Source organism: Notolepis coatsorum, assembly GCF_963971535.1.
Source record: "Notolepis coatsorum genome assembly, chromosome: 10".
Lineage (NCBI taxonomy): Eukaryota > Metazoa > Chordata > Actinopteri > Aulopiformes > Paralepididae > Notolepis > Notolepis coatsorum.
Genome location: NC_140174.1, coordinates 117,087,359 through 117,109,910, shown reverse-complemented (window position 1 = coordinate 117,109,910; position 22,552 = coordinate 117,087,359). Strand labels below are relative to the sequence as shown.

Here is a 22,552-nt window from a genome sequence, read left to right as displayed (position 1 = left end):
CTGCAGTAAACAGCCATCACTGATACAGAGTGTCTGGTCAGTAACATGGGTCTCCCAGTCCCTCCACTCTGCAGTAAACAGCCATCACTGATACAGATTGTCTGGTCAGTAGCATGGGTCTCCCAGTCGCTCCACTCTGCAGTAAACAGACATCACTGATATAGAGTGTCTGGTCAGTAACATGGGTCTCCCAGTCCCTCCACTCTGCAGTAAACAGACATCACTGATATAGTGTCTGGTCAGTAACATGGGTCTCCCAGTCCCTCCACTCTGCAGTAAACAGCCATCACTGATACAGAGTGTCTGGTCAGTAACATGGGTCTCCCAGTCCCTCCGCTCTGCAGTAAACAGCCATCACTGATACAGAGTGTCTGGTCAGTAACATGGGTCTCCCAGTCCCTCCGCTCTGCAGTAAACAGCCATCACTGATACAGAGTGTCTGGTCAGTAACATGGGTCTCCCAGTCCCTCCACTCTGCAGTAAACAGACATCACTGATACAGAGTGTCTGGTCAGTAACATGGGTCTCTCAGTCCCTCCACTCTGCAGTAAACAGCCATCACTGATATAGAGTGTCTGGTCAGTAACATGGGTCTCCCAGTCCCTCCACTCTGCAGTAAACAGCCATCACTGATACAGATTGTCTGGTCAGTAACATGGGTCTCCCAGTCCCTCCACTCTGCAGTAAACAGCCATCACTGATACAGAGTGTCTGGTCAGTAACATGGGTCGCCCAGTCCCTCCACTCTGCAGTAAACAGCCATCACTGATACAGATTGTCTGGTCAGTAACATGGGTCTCCCAGTCCCTCCACTCTGCAGTAAACAGCCATCACTGATACAGAATGTCTGGTCAGTAACATGGGTCTCCCAGTCCCTCCACTCTGCAGTAAACAGCCATCACTGATACAGATTGTCTGGTCAGTAACATGGGTCTCCCAGTCCCTCCACTCTGCAGTAAACAGACATCACTGATATAGTGTCTGGTCAGTAACATGGGTCTCCCAGTCCCTCCTGCTCTGCAGTAAACAGCCATCACTGATACAGAGTGTCTGGTCAGTAACATGGGTCTCCCAGTCCCTCCACTCTGCAGTAAACAGACATCACTGATACAGAGTGTCTGGTCAGTAACATGGGTCTCTCAGTCCCTCCACTCTGCAGTAAACAGACATCACTGATATAGAGTGTCTGGTCAGTAACATGGGTCTCCCAGTCCCTCCACTCTGCAGTAAACACAAAATACATTTTCTGGTATCCTGTTCCCACTTCATCCGGAGAGATAACCCTAGATATTTGAAACTGATTTAAAGAAACCTTGCCACATCTCCTTACTGCATATTCTTAATCATTTTTTACTTACTTTCTTTTTACTGTATGTAGCACACTCTCAGGGGCTCATATAGAAACAAGCATTTCATCATAAAGTATTCTATATTTTGTTGTGACAAATAATAACCAAACTTGAACTTGAACATGCACTGGTAGATTATTTGACTTGTTTCAAGCACATTATTTGCTTAAAACGTTTTATTTTATTTTTATTTTTGTAAGGCCATTTTTATAGCGTGGAGTTCTCTCTCCTGATTGGATCAAGTGGGAACACGATACCAGAACATGTATTTTGTGTTTACTGCAGAGCGGAGGGACTTGGAGACCCATGTTACTGACCACACACTATATTAGTGATGGCTGTTGGAATGTAGAGCTATTATTTTAAGATGTAGACCACTTGTTTTAACCATAAAATATCAGTTACAGCACCTTTGAAACTGAATAAGAACGGAATCAAAACCTGGCCAATAGCCAGCTTACTCTGTGTATGCAAACATAAGCCGATGTTAAGCATTATATTTAATGCTATTTATTGATATTTAACAATTGCAATGTTGTTCTGTTTGTCCCCTAGAAGACACCGTGGTTCCGACCCACATGACGCCAGTGGTGACGTCTCATTGGTCCAGCGAACAGAGCACCACGGCCAGCACACTCAAGACGGGTGAGCATGGTTTTTTATTTTGATTTGAAATCTTTATTTCAAACACGTAAATAAATACAAACAATATAAAATCAAAACAAATCATTGATCTCAAGAAATAAACAAAAGCTAAACATGTTCGATGTTCAATTTACATGTTCGAAAAGGAGTAGAAAGAAGTATACACTTATTTAATCCTACCCCTTTTCCACTACTCAAATGAGTGTACTAATTTAAAACCTTACAAAACAAATATATATATATATATATGCAAAACAAAAACTATATATGTAAAACATGAAAGAAATTAAGTAAAAATGTAAACACCCGTGAATGTCAAGTCCCTTCCTCATCCCTGTACCTCGTGAACATAATTTCCTTATAAATCAGTTTGAATTGTCTCATATTTGGACATTGCTTTAGCACCACATTCAGACTGTTCCACAGTTTCACTCCACATATTGAAATGCAGTGTCTTCTCATGGTAGTGCGTACACTAAGAACTTTTAAATTGAGTTCTCCCCTCAGATTATAACCCCCCTCTCTATCAAAGGTTTGAACTAAGGCTGGGTATCGCCACTGATTTCCCAAAACGATTCGATTCCGATTCACAAGGTCCCGAATCAATTAGATTTTCCGATTAAATTCGATTCCATGCTATAAAATGTAAATGGTTCAAGGAACCCTCTAACATGTTGCATTGTTAAACATATCAATGTTTACATTATGAATTGACTCTCAAGCAGTTGCATGAATGTACTTTTTATTGAAACATTGGCTTTTGCATAATATGTCACGTCTGGGTGATGTCTCAGTAAGTGGTTTCGTAGATTTGTTGTATTTTCACAATCATTATCTATTGCCAATGGAAATGCTAGAAATGGTCACGTGGGCTGGGAGAACCAATGGAAAATGCCTATCCCGAGGCCAAACTCAATTGCAGACCCCTGGTCTAGACCCTCCCCAGACCGACAGTGGGGCAATGCGCGCAACGACCAGGAAGGGAATTGGCATAACGACTACATTTATAACAATAATAATAATTATATGTAGCGAAGTGACTGGGGCGAGTAGCGGTGCTATAGGTTAAACTCACTCTCATCCTCAAAAGACACATAGACACGTTACAAAGCAGTGAGTTCACCTCTTGGTATAGCGGTCTGTGCTGTTGCCCGTGGCATGATTTGATTTGATTTGATTTTATTAGGGATCCCCATTAGCTGGTGCGATAGCAACCAGCTAGTCTTCCTGGGGTCCACACACAAAAAAACACACAAAAACAATCACTATTGCAAAAAACAAAATTATTAAAAGTCAGTACACACAATGCATAATGAACCTACTGTAACAATTAATATAGCTAAAATTACATTAGTGTAAAACAAAAACAAAAAATTACTTTACAGTGTTAAAAACAATTTAAAAACAATTTAAGATTCTTTTTAAAAGTGAATCTACTGTAAATGGGAGACCCGGGTTCGAAACTTCCTCGGGGCATCGAAGTGGTGACGATGTCACAACCGTTACACATGTACCTTATATGTGACAAATAAAACAGAACTTTGAACATGAACTTGAACTTCCAACCGCTCTCCTGTCTCCGTAGCAGCCAACCCCTCAGCCAGTGACCAACCAGATGACGGGAACACCCCTGTTCTGATTGGCTGCCTGGTGACCATCATCTTGCTGCTGGTGGTCATCATCTTCCTCATCCTGTGGTGTCAGTACGTGTGCAAAGTGATGGAGAAGGTAAAGTGATGATGATGATGATGATGATGATGATGATGATGATGATGATGATGATGATGATGATGATGATGATGATGATGATGATGAATAAGCTAAACTAGCATAGTACACCATGACGAACAAGCTAAACTAGCATATGTAGCAGGGTGGATTATCCCTGCTTTATGGGAGTGGTTGTACACGGCCACCTGGTAGCGGGACGCAGCAGAACTGGGTCTAGCTGGATCCCCGACTTTAGGCCAGGAATGTCAAAGTGGGGGTCGAACAGCAGGAGCGGATGGGGCCTAGGATTCACTGACCTAGGGATGGTACTCTCGTCCTCCTGGCCCTCCAGGGCGATCAGCAGTAGCTCCCCACACATCCCCACTTCCCCCAATACTTCCGGCGCCCTCCCACACCTGATGGCAGTAAGATGGATAATGTTTTCGTTCCCCAAAGCAGTACCCTTCCTTAATGACCTGTAGAGACCTTTAACAATGAACTATAGGCAGGGGTGGAGAAACGGTTAACTAACAATGAGCATTACCCGAGCAGAAAAGGGTTAATACAACGGACTCAGTAACAGACACACACACAGTGCTCCCATTAACATCTCCTTTTATATAACCTGGTTCAAGGTACATGGGTATTACTCAATTGTACACACTATGTTCTCACTGGCACCTAGTGCTCTCGCTCTACAATACACATGGAGGAAAGTTATTCCCAAAACGAAAGCTCTTCCCACAATGTAAGCTCTTCCCACAATGTAAGCTCTTCCCACAATGTAAGCTCTTCCCACAATGTAAGCTCTTCCCACAAGCTATTTCCACCCTGGGCACCTTGTGCCCTCTCTCTATTACAGACACAGTAAGAACCTCTTCCCTCTAAGGGTTTATCTACTGCTCCGCTTCGCGGTAGGGGAGAACCAGGTAAAGAGTAAAGGAGTTCAATGGGAATTTTTTTTATCCACTTTTTCTCCCATTTTCTATATTTTCTCCCATCCCAATTTCGTATCATCCAATTCAACCCTCCCCTGTCACGAACGCTGTTTCTTGCCTCCCACAAGCCGGCTGCAATGTGGACTAAGTCATACATAGCACAAGGTAACAGCAGTCACATCTTTTCACCTGCGCAGCTCGATCTCTCAGTGGCGAGGAGTAACGCGTGGGAGGCTCACGCTGCCCCCGACACTTCCTGATTCTACTGCGCAGGCGCACCAACCGACCTGTAGGAGTCGCTGTCCACAACGCCCAATCCCCACCCATCAGTTTCCCACCCTCTAATACTGCCAATTGTATTATTACGGACGACCAGCCAAACTGAAAACAATGTGGAGAGCTGGATTCGAACACGCGAACCCAGCGTCTCCACATTGGTGGCGAGTGCCTTGCCCACTACACCACCGAGTTCAATGGGAATTTTATACACAACCACACATTATTAATACACTCAAAAGAAATTAACAGTGGGCCCACATTTAGCACATAAACTCCTATATAAAGCCGACTGTAATGGTTGGGGCGCCTCTTTTACACTGCTCTCCAGTGTGCATTCAAAGCACTGTTTATCTTCATTCTTATAGAGCTCGCTCCACACAGTGTACTGTCTACCGAACACGTTTCAACACTCCGAGCACTGCTACTTATCCAAGATGGTGGGCCCAAACTCAGCACCGCTAGTCCGGGTGCTAAGATGGCCGACGGAGATCCCGCGATAACAGCCAGCGGGGCGGAGTGAATGCTGGGGCAGGTGCTGTGGGCCACGGCTTGAAGAGGCTGGAGCAGCGTGCAGTGTAGTGGCGTCCTCTGCTGGGCTGAAGAGGGGAGCCGTCGCGCGTGCTAAACTGTGGGGCTCGCCTAAACACAGCTAAACTGTGGGTCTTATTGTACCCTCCTACTATGCCGCCTATATACACAGTTAACGCAAGGTGGCCAATGCCTATCACCTGGTCTTCGGCTCCGCTCGCCGGGTGAAGCCTTCACCGTGTCTCTGGCACACGAACCAAACGCTAAGCTACCGCAGATATTTCTTGAATAACCCGTTTTGTAGCAAAGCCTATTCCTTTATCCGGCGCATTAATCAACCGCTCAACTATCGCATGCATTTCTGGAATAACCCGTTTGGTAGCAGAGTATATTCCTTGCACGCTCGCTTCTCGGGTGCTCTTCGTTGTTGACGTCCATCCTCGTCTGTGTCCGACGACGAAAAGAGTCTCTGTGCTGCGCTCTACGTTGAACTCCCTTCTTCCTCGTCTGATCTCCTTTCTGCCCAGCCTTCCACCACCGCCCCCTGCCGGCACCTGTAATCCTGTCCCGCTATGAAACGCCCAAGTTTAGAAGAGGAGGATCAAAGGGCAGCAAGTTAATAGTCCATATTCAGGGAGGGGTGATCAAAGAGAACCGCACGTTATTTGTCCATGTCCGGGCAGGTATGATCAAGAGCGGACAACTGGTTACAACATCCTTTGAACACAGGGAATGCAAAAGATTACGTTAGCCAATCTGAATAATAGCCAGACATATTCAGGTTGCTACACATAGTACACCATGACGAACAAGCTAAACCAACATAGTACACCATGACGAACAAGCTAAACTAGCATAGTACTCCATGATGAACAAGCTAAACTAGCATAATACACCATGATGAACAAGCTAAACGAGCATAGTACACCATGACGAACAAGCTAAACTAGCATAGGACGCCATGACGAACAAGCTAAACTAGCATAATACACCATGATGAACAAGCTAAACTAGCATAGTACACCATGACGAACAAGCTAAACTAGCATAGGAAGCCATGACAAACAAGCTAAACTAGCATAGGACGCCATGACGAACAAGCTAAACTAGCATAATACACCATGACGAACAAGCTAAACTAGCATAGTACACCATGATGAACAAGCTAAACTAGCATAGTACACCATGATGAACAAGCTAAACTAGCATAGGACGCCATGATGAACAAGCTAAACTAGCATAATACACCATGATGAACAAGCTAAACTAGCATAGGACGCCATGATGAACAAGCTAAACTAGCATAATACACCATGATGAACAAGCTAAACTAGCATAGTACACCATGATGAACAAGCTAAACTAGCATAATACACCATGATGAACAAGCTAAACTAGCATAGGACGCCATGACGAACAAGCTAAACTAGCATAGGACGCCATGACGAACAATCTAAACTAGCATAGTACACCGTGACGAACAAGCTAAACTAGCATAATACACCATGATGAACAAGCTAAACTAGCATAGGACGCCATGACGAACAAGTTAAACTAGCATAGTACACAATGACGAACAAGCTAAACTAGCATAGTGGTTGCAATGAGGCTAGAAGGCATGTGATGAAAGGGTTGCTGGTTCAAATCTTCTCTACTCCCTTCATCTCTCTCTATTTCTCTCTCTCTGTCTCTTTCACCTCTCTCTCAAAATAACTCAAAATCGGGTTCCGGTTCCGGGTCAAGGATGTAGAAGTCGCTCACTGCCACGTTGTTACTCCCTTTTTTTATATTTAGTTTTAAAAGCCTCTTTTTATACTCGCAACTCGGTTAAACCTTTTTGTATACATCCCCTTATGTTTCCTACTCAAATTTGTGGCTGAAAGAACTACAATGGCAGCGAAGAGAACACTGAGAAATGAATCCAAGAAGGATGATGCTCCCGCTGATATAATCGCCATTGCTGGGCTAATTGAAGAGCTCAGGCAATCCTTAACCAACTAAATCAGAGCGCCTGACCTCTGTAGAAGACGGCTTGAATACTTGGACTGGCAGGGTGGACGAGCTAGAGGCTAGATGTATGGCTCTAGAAGAAACATTGATAAGCTAAAGTCTAAGCTAACCGACGTCGAGTCCCGTAGCCGCCGATCCAATATTCGCATATTAGGACTGGATGAGTCCGTGTATAGCGACCAACCCAGTGACTTTTTTGCAAAGGTACTGGTTGATATTCTGGGGAAAGAGATCCTTCCTACGCCACCCGAGTTGGATCGGTGTTATAGGGCCGGTGCCAAAACAACAACTAGCTCCAGGCCTAGAGCAGTTATTGCTCGTTTACATCATTATCGAATAAAAGGAAAAAATTATTCAGGAGGCACGGAAGAGGAGGGGAACGCTGGAATACGAAGGGAAACCACTGTCCTGAAGTCGTGGAGCAGCGCTCCCACTACAGAGATGTCAAGGGCCCCCTCTACAAGCTAGGTCTCAAGCCGTCTCTTCAGTACCCTGCGAGGCTGTTCATCACGACCAAAGACGGCGCGAGAATACCGATTCCTTCGCCTGAGGACGCCGCTGCCTTCTTGAAGACCCAGGATGAAGAGGCCACGATACCGTCCTCACCATTCCGTAGTACGCGATAGTAGCCTGTTTTTGAGCCGTTAGCACTTCGTTATGGCTAATACGCCGAGCTGCGTCATATTATTCTCTATATCTCCGTTTTTATAAATATGTGTGACGTTGGGTATCGCCTAGATGCTGAGGTCTAGAGTTTCTAGCTCCACCTTCTCAGAATATTCTCTTTTTTTTTGTTACATAATGTAAAATTACAGATTCATACCTTCAAAATAAGCCATCAATTGTCAAATTTGAGACAATAGTTTTCAATCAATGTCCTATCAAACATTCTGGTACAGTCATTACCAATTTGCAGCAGGAGCCTCTGAAGAGAATTCAGTGAATTCAGCTAATGATAAGGGAACTACACTCCTTCCCAGAATGCAATGTGATGTCAATGTCAATGTCAATGACTAATTCACACCATGAAACAAAGGCCCAGCAGGGAACAATTACGGCTGAATGGGGGTATAGTGTGACTGATCAATACAGGCAGGCCTACAGCAACACACACTTTGATTTGATGCCATGCATACACACACTAGATAGACAGAGGTTTCGATATTTAGATAGATATATAATAGTAATATAATAGAAAGAGAGAGAAAGAAAGAAAGAAAGAAAGAAAGAAAGAAAGAAAGAAAGAAAGAAAGAAAGAAAGAAAGAAAGAAAGAAAGAAAGAAAGATACAGAGAGAGAGACATTTATAATAATAATAATTATTATTATTATTAAATAGAATCATTTTCTATAGGCTTGCCGTGGTAGTCAGTGATACTGGTGTATACACACACTAGATAGACCGAGGTTTAGACATTTAGATATATATATAGATATATAATAGTATAGTAATAGAGAGAGAGAGAGAGAGAGAGAGAGAGAGAGAGAGAGAGAGAGAGAGAAAGAAAGAAAGAAAGAAAGAAAGAAAGAAAGAAAGAAAGAAAGAAAGAAAGAAAGAAAGAAAGAAAGAAAGAAAGAAAGAGATACAGAGATATATACAGAGAGAGACATTTATAATAATTATATTATTAATTCGTTTTTTACACACACACACACACACACACACACACACACACACACACACACACTAATAACATGATCATAACCAAACCAATTTAAAATGTATCATCAAGTACAAAATAGATTTGATCGTAATATTTATGAGAATGCATGTTTTTTCACACTACAGGTGGAGTATGTCACAGTATGATGTCATAATTGAACATTCTAGAACATTTGTGTTCTATATATGCAACAATTCTCTGAGCATTTCCTGGCATTTTTTCAGACTACAACATCAATCCAGACTGGTTTGACCCTGACAGCACGTGTGGCACGGATGTGCGCTTGCCATAGTGATTGATGACACTTCACAGGCATGTCTTTAGTATAGGTTAGAAAGCAACCTGGGTTCTCAGACAGACAGACAGACAGACAGACAGACAGACAGACAGACAGACAGACAGACAGACAGACAGACAGACAGACAGACAGACAGACAGAGAGAGAGAGAGAGAGAGAGAGAGAGAGAGAGAGAGAGAGAGAGAGAGAGAGAGAGAGAGAGAGAGAGAGAAAGCTCCCGTCTGGTAGAGATTTGGGCTCTACTGAGCCTACCTTTCTAGTTGAAACGTTGCAATTTTTACATCATGCGTAAGCTGTCAACTAACTAGAAAGAAAGAAAGAAAGAAAGAAAGAAAGAAAGAAAGAAAGAAAGAAAGAAAGAAAGAAAGAAAGAAAGAAAGAAAGAAAGAAAGAAAGAAAGAAAGAAAGAAAGAAAGAAAGAAAGAAAGAAAGAGAGATAGAGGGAGAGAGGGGGAGAGAGAGGGATATAGAGGAAGAGAAAGAAAGAGGGAGATACAGAGGAGAGATCGAGGGAGAGAGAGGGAGATATAGATAGACATGCAACCTAGGTATGTAATTTCATCTTTCCTTGTGACAATATTGTCACCCACTGTACAAGACTGTACAAGAAATTCCTTCTGTAATGTACTGATTTCTTTTGATTTCTCTGTTTGAGAGAGAGAGAGAGAGTGTGTGTGTGTGTGTGTGCAGGGGAGTAGCTGGGGGGGGGGGGGGGGGTTAGGATGATTCCAAGGGCCCAGCAAATGCCCCAAGTTTTTTTATAGATTGGGGGCCCCACATTTTTTAATAGATTGGGGGCCCACAAATTGATTCTTTCATGGGGCCCAGAATCTCCAGCTACGCCCCTGTGAGCGCACCTTTCTACTCTAGAGAGCTGTCATCACCGTGATGCGCGCTTGAATGAACTGTGAGATAACTCATAACTCGTACACACACGCACTCTGTCTCTGCCATACAGTAGTTATTTTGTTTTAGCGCGACGTGGGTATATACACGGGCGAGGATGAAAAGCATGTTAGATTACTTTTAATTCATAAATTAACGTTCGGTCGGGTCCGCGTGTATTCTCGAGAATGATAATAATAATAATGCAGGACCTCTTCAGATTATATTATCAACGACAGACAGTGAGAAACACAACCCCCCCCCCCTCTCTCGCGCTGAAGAATATGCATATTAGATCACTCAGTGATTAACACCTATGTGCTGTTTGTGTGTGCGCGCGTGCATGTACGTGACGCGTTGTAGTTTCGGGGAATACAGGGATATTTAGAACTATACAATTTAGCAAGAATTAAACATATTTACAAGTCGTATTACGTTTAGCAAGTTAGGATACATATAGATTACACTATATGCACTCGAAATTGTCTTTGTTCTATTTTTACAGATTTTTGAAAAACGGGACTTCCTGAGCATTTGTGAGAGATTCTAATTCTTTTGTTCTCCGCCCACGGGAGCAATAAGCCCCGTTGACTCCTAAGGGTTAAATGTTTCTCGACATCTGACATAAGGGGGGTTCGGTCGGTTCTGTTTTGTATAACTATTGCATGATGTTTTTATACATCCACTATATGCTGGGGAGATAAGCGCTAGCTTTGTTTAAATGATCTATGACTTTTATGCGTGTCATTTACGCCTCGTCATGACTTGGCTTAATACCTCTGTGGGACCGTGTAGCGTTTAATTTTTTTATTCTGTGTGTGTACATATTTTTATTGGGCCTCAAGGATTCATCAACGTTTCAGATACGTTCTGCTAGCCACACACACGGCATATAGTCGCGTCCATGGCCAGCATCATCATCTGCTGTTCATCTGTTGTTGACCTACTAGTAAGCTAAAAAGTCAGACGAACTGTTGCACAGCGCCCTCTTCTGACACGGCGGTCTAATTGCACTATGACAATGCTACAAGGTTCTGTGACCTCTACTCTATGCGAATCATAGGAAACAACGGACTTCACAACGGAGCATCGCCCTCCTCCGGCCTGGTGGACGTACTGCACATGCATGCAATACACATATAGGTAGTATAACCCCCCCCCCCCCTTCTCTTGCAATAGTTCCAATTCTATTTTTTTTTCTCTTCTTCTTGTTTAAACTTAGCCATGTTCTTATAAGGTTTAATGTGAATTTACTCTACGTTTTGAGGCATCTTTTTATTTTTTTGGGGGGGAGTGTGGCAAGTAGCCACTGAGAGAATAATCTACTTATGGTAGGTTTGAGGGTTTTAGGCCCTATGGTAATATACATAGGGTTGTTGTGGTTGATATGCTCGGTCAGGGGATACCGGATATGTAATTTGAAGGGGGGGTGGGAATGGGGGATTTTTTTGTTTTTCTTTTCCGTCGACTGTTTTATGTTTGTTTTTATGCTCACGCTCGGATCTCAACAGGACCTTAACAAATGGATATATATCTATTATGGTGTGCTACTCCAGACGAATTACACTCAGGCATACTGCAACCTGTTTAGACTATGGCTAATTTAAATATCTTGATTTGGAATACAGGGGGTCTTAATATTCACCATAAACGCACAAGCGTATTAACATGGATGAAAAGACAACAGGTTGATGTGGCTCTTTTAAGTGAAACGCATCTTTTAATGGCTGATAAAGTCTATCATAACATAAGCTCCTCTTCCTTTGGCACCAAGGCCTGTGGTGTAGCTATAGTAGCTAAACGGAAGTTGAATGTTAAACTATTAGACATTTGGTCTGATGCAGATGGTCGAGTTACTATTGCCAAGATAGATTACTTTAACAGGAAAATTGCTCTGTGATGTAAGCCCCAGAACCTCTTGATCAGTTTGACAGACCCATAAACCGGTGATCTGGCCGTCCAGCGCACAGCGTCCTGTACGCTAAGACTTCCAGGCCCCCTCAAATCTGATAAGTCTGTCAAACACAGAGAGTCTGATGCCCGCCTTGTCCGACCCTGTCAAGGTTGCTAGGCTTGATGAGAGTTGCAAGGTCTATATTTTATTTAGCAAGCAAATAATGATAATCATCAGATAATAATTTCATAGTAAATCCATAGTCACTGGTGAGTGTACATCTCATGCAGTTTATATGGTCTTTAAGGGTGTAATTTACCGAATAGTTGCTGTCACGAAACCCCCTTCTTTGAGTAAATAAATTACAAATTTCTGTCCTCTTTACTCTTGCTTAGAGCAAAAACAGACATCTTTACACAGTATACCTAAAACCTGTACATACTGAATGCAGTATTCGATGTCATGTTTCTTCCCGAAGAACAATAATACTATATATTATTCATCATAAAAGATGAGCTGAATGCCAAGCGCAGCTTTGTAAATCTAACATCAAAAAGTGTTAGAATACCATCTTAGGGAAAAGTATTCTTTCTTAAAACAGTCTTTTTCAAGCCTCATACACCGCATGGCATTGAAAGAGGAGCTAAAAAAGTGTCAGAATACCATCTTAGAGAAAAGTATCTTTCTTAAAACAGCCTTTTTCAAGCTTCATACACCGCATGGCATTGAAAGAGGAGCTAAAAAAAGTACTCGCTTGTGGCTTACCAGTATTATGAAGAATAACAAGAAAAAAGTGAAGTTTTAATTATAAAAAGAAGAGTTACAAAGTTCTGAGAAGATAGATTTTCATACAAAAGAATGTACAATTATTCCAATAAAACGTATAGATATAGTTGCATGTTCTTTAAAGCAAAAAAAGGCGATCAAAAAAGAGCCAAAGCAAGCCAGGCTTTTCATGCGCGAACATTACTTTTTATACACAGTTCCGTAGCGTCATATTGCAAGCAAAGATAAACACTCCTTCTTTCAACTGTGTCTTGTCATTGGCTCATCGCTACTCCAATGGTTAGTAACTTGTAAAAGTAACAGTTTTACTGAAATGGATTACTGTTCTGTGGAAATCCCCTAGGATCCCTCACATCATACATCAATGTCATGGGCATTTGCACTGGTCCGGCCTTCAGCAGGAATAGCCTGTAAGTTTATAGATATATACATGTATATACAGATATATATATATATACAGGTACAATACAGACATATACGATAAACATACTTAATCATGTCTAAGCTTAATAGACAAGCTTAATCATCACCTGTTGTGTTTTAAACACACGTACATCAGGTGCAGCGGCTCTCTGCAGTGTTAGCAAAGGGTTAAGCCTCTAGTGCACCAATCAGTGAAGTGCATTCTAGGATTCTTGGGCGCCAACCGGAGCAGAAGGCTTACAAGGTCATACACTCAGGGAGGGAAAGATAAGCGCCCTGAGTATCAAGCTGAATATACTGCCTTCCTGCTTGGCAGTATGTATATAGTATGTAAGTATTGATTATACTTTCTAGTTTATTTAACATGTGCAATCAACATACACTGATCATTTTAGTTTATACGTTTATACACACAGTGAACGTAGTGTAGGCACAAAGCGTAACTGTCCTCCTTATTCTGCTGGAATGTGCCCTGCATTAGATAGGACCTGTCCGGGGGAGGGAATCACACCGTGGAATCACACAGTCCTGAAGCACACAGCATTAACAGGGAACTGAACAATTGCACTGCTGTGATATACAAGATAATACATGTTCTTTAATCATATCATCAACGGTGAAAGAAAGTAGGCACAGAGGTCACTTGTCCAAGTGCCACAAGACAGAGAGAGAACAGGATGTCAATACAAAAAGGGTCACTGTAGTTAGTGGCACTTCAACACCCCCTCTGTCATCCTGGTTCTCCTGGCTGGACGGCCCGACAGGATAGGGGCCACGTCGTCGCTGTCATCATGGCCTGAGTCACTGTCCCAGGCCCGGACTGGCCATCGGGAGCACCGGGAGTTTTCCCGGTGGCCTGGCCTGCACAGATACAAAAAAATTAAAAATATTATAATTATTCTTAATTTTTTTGCCAGGCCATTGTTTCTAGTTGTGGCGGCGGCGTGGCGCGATACTTAGATAACCTAGGTGGGTGGGGAACAACCAGGATTTCACTGTCTGCGACAGAGTTGGAGAACTATCTGACTCTCTCTCCCTCACGCGGATCACACACACACAATGGAGCCGTGCTGCCGCTTGTGATTGGTGGAGGCGGGACCAGGCGATACAACTGATTGACAGCGGAGGCGGCGAATGGAATGGCAGATGGCACACTCCCACTTTTCTGAAAGGAGTTGTTAAATCTGACATTACAAAAAACAATATGTCGTGGTTATGATTGGGGCTGAAGTTGAATAAACAATTTATGAAAGAGAAAGTCAAAATAATTCAAAGATAATTCAAAGATTACACGCCTTTGCCACATTGGCTACAAACATAATCACTGCAAAGTTATCAAAAAAATAAAAATCTGATCAGACACAAGGGTTAAGTTGTTGTTCCCTTTCTAATTTCCTCAAAAACGTCTAGTCTAGTTAACACTTTAATCGCCGATGACGTGTTTAGACGTCATTCCTCGCCATGCTCATTCTGCCGAAGACGCCGTAACTCGTCTTTGATATCAATATTTTAAAAATCTGTGCTCGAAATCATATTTCTCCTCCGGGGACCTGAGATGTACAGCTGAGCTCCACTCAACTCTCTAGCGGTTCAAGAGCGCCATCTGGTGGCAGATCGGCAGATCGCCAACAGGAAGTGACTCGTCAAACAGGAAGTGCTCATCCATATTTCGTCCGGGCACTCGCGATCATTAGCAGGACTCTATCTCAACACACTGGATAATCAATCGCTCGCCCTAACTCAATAAACAACGTTATCTGGACGTATACAGTATTATACAATCTGGAAATGGTTCATCAGGATCAACATCCCATAATCGAAAACTGTCTACTCCAGGCTGATCGTCCAACGGCGCGAGGAAGATACGGTGAGTTTCAACGTTATTTTCTAACGTCTTCTATACTAACTGATCTGATGATCATATGACCCACACTAGATGAATGGTATAACGTTGCCCACGGAATTATAAACGCCCCCTCGCCCATCCGGTCAATATCAGATGATACATAGTAACTTCTAGAAGTACCTCCAGTTGAAATTTTTCATCTGGCACCGATCGCTACCAAACTGTATTTGATCATCAATATAATGCATTTGGGGCTATAAATCAAGTTCTGGAGAAATCTGCAGAAAACGATAAAAACATACTTATACCATATTTTAGTATGAATATGTGAATGAAAAAGTATATTGTTGCTACACCCTGAACAATGGATATAGTACATTGAATGGGCCATAATAATGTCAATTTAGCAATAGAATTTAAAAAGTTATAGCCCTGCAAAGAAGGGGAACTTCTCCATAGACAAATAGAGCTGGCTAGGGATGGTAAATTATGAATTTAACCATGGCGATCAAAGTGTTAATGTGATCAATATTATTTGACAATTGATGCTTTTTGTTGGAAATTTCAGTCAGTAAGCTCATACTTTGAGCTCATTTTATAGTTAAAATGATTGAGACAACGCAATCTTCTGTCTTCGTTGTGCATGCATGCGTGTGCTCACCACACGCGATACATGTGTCACTATTCTGGCTATGGCTACTGTTATTATAGTATTGTAATGAAAGGTCTGTTATTTAATGTTTGTGTAAAGGGCTATTTTAACTGTTGATGGGTAGTGCATCAGTAAAGTGAATATGGTATTGTGCTCTTGCTCTGTTTGAATAGGTGGAGAGAGTGGTTAACTGTATTATAATAGTAAATAGTTTTATTTGAGGTTCATAACAGTACATTGTACTAAGCAATTGTTGGCTCATTAGTTTGTGATTCACATGCACTCAAATTCACCAGAATGCAGGAAATTAAGTCTTTGTAACTAAAATTTTCCGGGTGGGGGACCCCCAGACCCCCCACTTAAAAAGTGGCCTGATTGGGGCTATATTTCACGCTATATCTCCCGGTATGAATTATTTCCCCAGTCCGGCCCTGCACTGTCCTAATAAGGTCTGTGAGGGGGAACAGGATGTCAAATGCTAGGTCACGCTGGCTGTGACTCTCAACACTCTGGTAGCGGCTTACGCCCCTAATGTTTATGACGCTAACTTCTATGCTATACTCACTGCAGCGATGCTGGATCTCCCTGAGTATTCATTCATAGTGGGTGCGGATTTTAATGCCATCTGGGATCCCTTGATTGATAAATCCAATCACACCACAATGACCAGAGACAGGCCTCTACAGCCCTACAGGCCTGGTCCAAGGACACAGGGGTAATTGTTTTGTGGCGGTCGCTCAGACTATTTGATAGCTTTGACGTTGAATTGGGGCCCACTGCATTGTCAGACCACAAATATTTACTTCTAAAGGGTTCAATCAGTAGAATGACATCCCGGGCCCCTAGATGGCGCTTTAACTCGACACTGCTGAACACTCGACACTGCCGACATTGTTCTCCTCTTTGCAGCGCAACTACTCTGGTCGACTGGAGTTTAAAATTTAAATGTTGAAAAAGGAGATTAACTCCATTTTAAGACAACAATCTGAATTTCAAATGCACAGAACAAGACAACATTATTACTTTCATGGCTCTAAACCTAGTCACCTACTAGCTATGAAGATATGGGCCAGTGAACAATTTGCGGATATCCCTGCCATCAAGGACCAACAGGGGAAGGTTACCACCGACCCCAAAAAAATCAACAAGACTTTTCGTTCATTTTATTCCAACCTGTACGAGTCAGAAGTGATCTTCGATCATAATAAGCTGGAGGAATTTCTTGATCAAATTAACTTACCACAACTCTCAGAGGATGACGCTAAACGGTTAGATGCACCTATTACACTAGAGGAACTTAGGGAGGCGATTGCTGACTTGCAAAGTCGTAAGGCCCCTGACTGGGACGGTATTCCGCCCGAACTGTACCTCTCATTCTGGGATGTACTTGGACCCCTATTACTTGATATGATTTTACACTCAATCAAAGAGGGAAACTTTTCCAGGGATGTCAATATGGCACTCATATCTGTCCTACTTAAGAAAGATAAGGACCCCACCGAATGCGGCAGCTATAGGAGGCTCTGCTCTAAAGGAAGTCGGTGATTTCAAATACCTGGGCTCGTGGGTCAACTCGTCCGAGCAAGACCTTAAAGTGAGGAAGGCGCTTGCGTGGAGGGCTCTGAACGGCATGACCAGTGTGTGGAAATCCAACCTCCCCCGTCAAATCAAGCTCAACTTCTTTCATGCACTAGTTGAGTCTGTCCTTTTGTATGGCAGTGAATGCTGGACCTTGAAGCCCACCCTGCAGAAGTCCTTGGATGGGTGCTACACCAGAATGATGCGTGTGGTGCTCAACATCAACAGGGATGAGCATGTCACTAATGCAAACTTGTATGGGGGGGTGCTAAGGGTGAGCGAGAAAGTGGCAGTCAGGAGAATGAGGCTGGCATGTCACTGCCAGAGACATCATGAGATGCCAACCAGCAAACTTGTGCTGTGGGAACCAACACACGGGCATCGATCACGAGGACATCCCACATTAACCTACGTGGACGTACTCAGGAGAGATGCAGGAACAGAATGCACCGGCGAGCTAGCCAGATGCATGGAGGATCGGGATGACTGGAAGCACCGATGGAGGGCCCGTCCGAGGACGACCTAGATAGATAGACCCTTAAGCCTCCTTGGAACCGATCTCAAGTTGTACGCTAAGGTGCTAGCCATCCGACTTCAAAAGCATATGACATCTCTAGTTCACCCTGATCAGACAGGCTTCATAAGAGGCCGCCTGATCACGGATAATATTAGACGGTTACTGCATGTGATAGATGCCAGCAAGGATGCCGCGACCCCTACGGCTGTCATCCTTAGACGCGATGAAGGTGTAACTGAGGGGTACAATTCCCTGACTGTATTACTAGATATGATACTTACTACCACTACCTTTGTACTTAATATTCGGCCACCCAGTACACGGCATAAATATATTATCATGAACACTCTCACGTAGATGAAACGGATCCAACACAAATGTACGAATTAGAAACAGGTCTTTATTGCCTACACAGCGATGGTGTGTAGACTAAACACTTAATCACTTAATTACATTTATGAATTGAAATAGTATGCACTTTTATGGCAAGGAGTATTCGTCGGTATATCAATAGATAATGTCCAATCTCTGAAGGCGCAGGTGGTAAATATACGACCTGGAATAGTTAAGGAATAACAGCAATGATACTTTAATGATTATAGGCTGGATACACTAGAGGGGGTTAATCCGGTCGCTTGTAAGCCGACAGGAGTAGGAGGGGGGGGGGGGTAGAATCCAGCTGCCTCGTCCGGCCAAGGGTATCCCAGGAGAACCCACTGTAGTGCCGTTCAATGCGCCGGCGATCCTTGGACCACAGATGAAAGCAGGTGGACTCTTTGTGGGCCGGCTCTCTCCGGTCCACGGGGGAGAGATGTGGAGAGACCTCGTCTTGCAGAGCGTCTCCTCACCTTATATCCTCTCCAGGGGGGGGGTTCCAACACACGGTAGTGTCGGGGGTCTTTATCCATAGAATAATCAAAGTATCCAAAGCATAATCCGTGCCTGGGAAGGCGGGCTGTCGTCGGTAGAATAATCCGGTATACAGGTCCACTCGCTCGTCGGCTCTGGGGCTCCTCGGGTGCAGCTTCACATAGGGTCAACCACCCTGGGTAAGCAGCCAGTTCTCTGCCCGAAACGATGGGGTACTGACTACGGTAGTATTCTCACCGCACGAAGCACTATATATTAACAGACTATTATTAGCTTAATAGACTACGTCCAACTCGACGATATAGTGGAGGGTAAGAAACTGGACTGAAAAGAAAGTCCTACTTTAGTAGCGCAGTATATATACGCACTATGAACAAATAGTCCCATTAGTGGTGCGGTAGCCAAATTCCTACGCGGAACTAGGACTTGTTCGTACATGTCGAGCGGTACGTTTGAACTGGGTCTGAGGGGTATGGCAGCCTGGCACCAAGGTCTCGACCAATAGTAGAATGGAGACTATTATGGGATGTTCAGTAGGCTAGAATGGATATTCAATGCATATTGTACAAGGAATATACAAGGGATATCAGGGAATATCAGAGAACATACAAATACAATTAAATATATATATATAAATAAATATATATATATTCGGTTTAATCTGGCCCTTCACAACAGAAGGCCTTTGACAAATTGGAGTGGTCTTATTTATGGGCAGTACTTAGAAGAATGGGGTTAGGTGAAGGGTTCATCCATATGATCAAAGTGCTATATACAGGTCCATCGGCCATGATTTTAACAGGTAAATTCTGCTCGCCACTCTTCCCTGTATCGTGCTCGTCCAGATAGGGTTGTCCTCTTAGTCCCGGACTATTTGCTCTATCCCTCGAACCTTTAGCTCAGTACATAAGACAATCCCAGACCATATCACCGATCTCAATTAAGGGCACACAGCATCACATCAGCTTATATGCAGATGATGTACTCTTGTTCATGCAGAACCCCGCCACCTCCCTACCTCATTTTCTCAAAGTAATAGATGATTTTGGCAGTCTATCTGGATTTAAGATCAACTGGCCAAAATCGGCCTTCCTTCCACTCAATGTGACTGCGAAGGCTACCATCCTCCCAGCAAATATCAAGTTTCAAGTTTCTTTAATAGTTGTCATACAGAAGTACAGAATACTTTTATACAAAATGCTTCTTACTGTTACGCTCCAGAGACTGTGCAAGACAAGATAAGTATGAAATAAAATAACATAGTATAGCATGTAAATTAGAAGTAAAAAAATGAGGTCACAGTGTTCAGTATAGACAATGTTCAATGCAGAATAAACGTAACTGAGTTACCATTAATATACAATATACTATGCAGTGTACTAATATACAATACTATATAGTGCAAGGCAGAAATGGGATGAGGTGCAATTTAGGTACAGTTTACAGTAGGTGTACGAGTTGTAGTGCAAATCCTTTATCAATAAATATAAAGTGTGTTTGTGTGATCTAAAGTGTGGAGAGTGGGTGCTGCAGTGTGTTGTTTGTTTAAGTGAGTGTGTGCGTGTGGGTGTGTGTGCTGTGTGCATTTGATGGTTGTTGCATAGTGTTTATTGTTCGTTTAGCAGCCTGATGGCCTGGGGATAGAAGCTTCTTCTGAGTCTTTCTGTGCTCGCCTTAAGACTCCGGTATCGCTTGCCTGACCGCAGCAGTTCAAAGAGGCAGTTGTTCGGGTGGCTGGAGTCCTTGATGATTCTCTTAGCCTTCCCCCTGCACCGCTTGTTGTAAATGGTCTGGAGGGTGGGAAGCCCCCCTCCAATTGTGCGTTCGGCTGAACGTGTCACTCTTTGTAGTCTGCTACGGTCTTGTGCAGTGCTATTCCCAAACCAGGAGGTGATGTTGCCAGTCAAGATGCTCTCTATTGTACATGAGTAGAAGTTCCTAAGGATCTTCTGACTGACTTGGAACTTCCTTAGGCACCTGAGGAAGTAGAGGCGTTGTTGTGCCTTCTTCACAACACTGTCAATGTGTGTGGTCCATGTCAAGTCCTCGGATATGTGGGCTCTGAGGTACTTGAAACTGTTCACTCTCTCAACCGGTGCCCCGTCGATGCTGAGGGGGCTGTAGTCCTTGACCCCCGACCTCCTGAAGTCCACAATCATCTCTTTTGTTTTGCTGACGTTCAGGGAGAGGCAGTTCTCCTGACACCACTGTGACAGATTCTCTACCTCTTCCAGGTAGGCCCTCTCGTCGTTTTGCAGAGATCAGGCCCACCACTACTGTGTCATCAGCAAATTTGATGATTGTGTTGTTGTTCCGCTGTGCCACGCAGTCATGTGTGTACAGGGAGTAGAGGAGGGGGCTCAGAACACAGCCCTGGGGGGCCCCTATGTTGAGCGTGATGGATGAGGAGGTGCAGTTGCCTGCTCTTACCACCTGGGGTCTGCCCGTCAGGAAGTCCAAGACCCTCTGGCAGAGGTCATAGTTCAAGCCCAGGTCCCTGAGCTTGGCTATGAGTTTGGAGGGGACTATGGTATTGAATGCTGAGCTGTAGTCGATGAACAGCATTCTCACATAGTTCCCCTGCCTCTTGTCCAGGTGTGATGCTGCTGTGTGCAGCACATGGGCTATGGCGTCCTCCGTGGACCTGTTGGGGCGATATGCAAATTGCAGGGGGTCCAGGTTGATGGGGAGGGAGGAACAGATGTAGCCCTTGACTAGCTTCTCAAAGCACTTCATGGCTATGGAGGTGAGGGCTACAGGGCGGTAGTCGTTGAGGCAAGCAGGCGTAGATTTTTTGGGTACAGGGATGATGGTGGACTTCTTCAGACAGGTGGGGATGACAGCCTGTTCCAAGGACAGGTTAAAGATGTCAGTGAATACCGGGTCCAGTTGGTCGGCACAGACTTTTAGGACGCGGCCAGGGATGCCGTCTGGTCCTGCTGCCTTCCTGATATTCACTTTTTTAAAGGTCCGCCTCACCTCATGCTCTGTTACCCTGAACACTGAGTCTCCATCAGCAGACCCCCCCCCCCCCCATTGCCGTGGTTTGTAGGCTGGTGTTGTTATTCACAGCCTCAAACCTCGCATAGAAGGAATTGAGATCATTTGCTAAGGAGATGTCACTGTTCAGTTTGAGGGAGGTGCCTTTGTAGTCTGTCATTGTTCTGAGGCCCTGCCACATACCTCTAGAGTCAGCCTGAAGTTCAACTTTATCCCTGTAACGCCGTTTTGCCTCTATTACTGCTCTCCTGACGTTGTATCTTGCCGTCTTGTGTTCTTCCATGTTGCCTGTCACCAGCCCGGTGTTGTAGGCTGATGTGCGCACTTTCAGAGCTTCACGGACGGATTTATCTACCCAGGGCTTTTGATTTGGGTATATTCTAATTGTGGTAGAGGGGATTGTTTCTTCTACCAGAGTACAGACAAAGTCAAGCACCGTTTCAGTGTATTCGTTAATATTGGCTGTGTTATCACGGAATACACTCCAGTCTGTGCATTCAAGCGCAGTTTGGAGTGTCTCCTCTGACGTCACGGTCCAACGCTTAACCTCTCGCGATACTACCCGCGTTCGCTTGAGACTTTGTCTATACTTTGGCAAAAGAAAGATGGCGCCGTGATCGGACTTACCGAATGGACTAAGAGCCTGTGACTTGTACCCATTCTTAAATTGCGAGTATACAT

General features: G+C 43.8%; 1 protein-coding gene across 1 annotated transcript in view; it reads left to right on the top strand.

The window, feature by feature from the left end:
* The window catches only part of ddr2l (discoidin domain receptor family, member 2, like), a 230,020-nt gene that overhangs the window by 103,038 nt on the left and 104,430 nt on the right, over window positions 1–22,552 (top strand). The window contains exons 8-9 of the mRNA XM_084323157.1: window positions 1,905–1,994; window positions 3,580–3,722. Coding sequence (XP_084179283.1) covers window positions 1,905–1,994; window positions 3,580–3,722 — 233 coding nt within the window. The remainder of the gene's footprint in view (window positions 1–1,904; window positions 1,995–3,579; window positions 3,723–22,552) is intronic.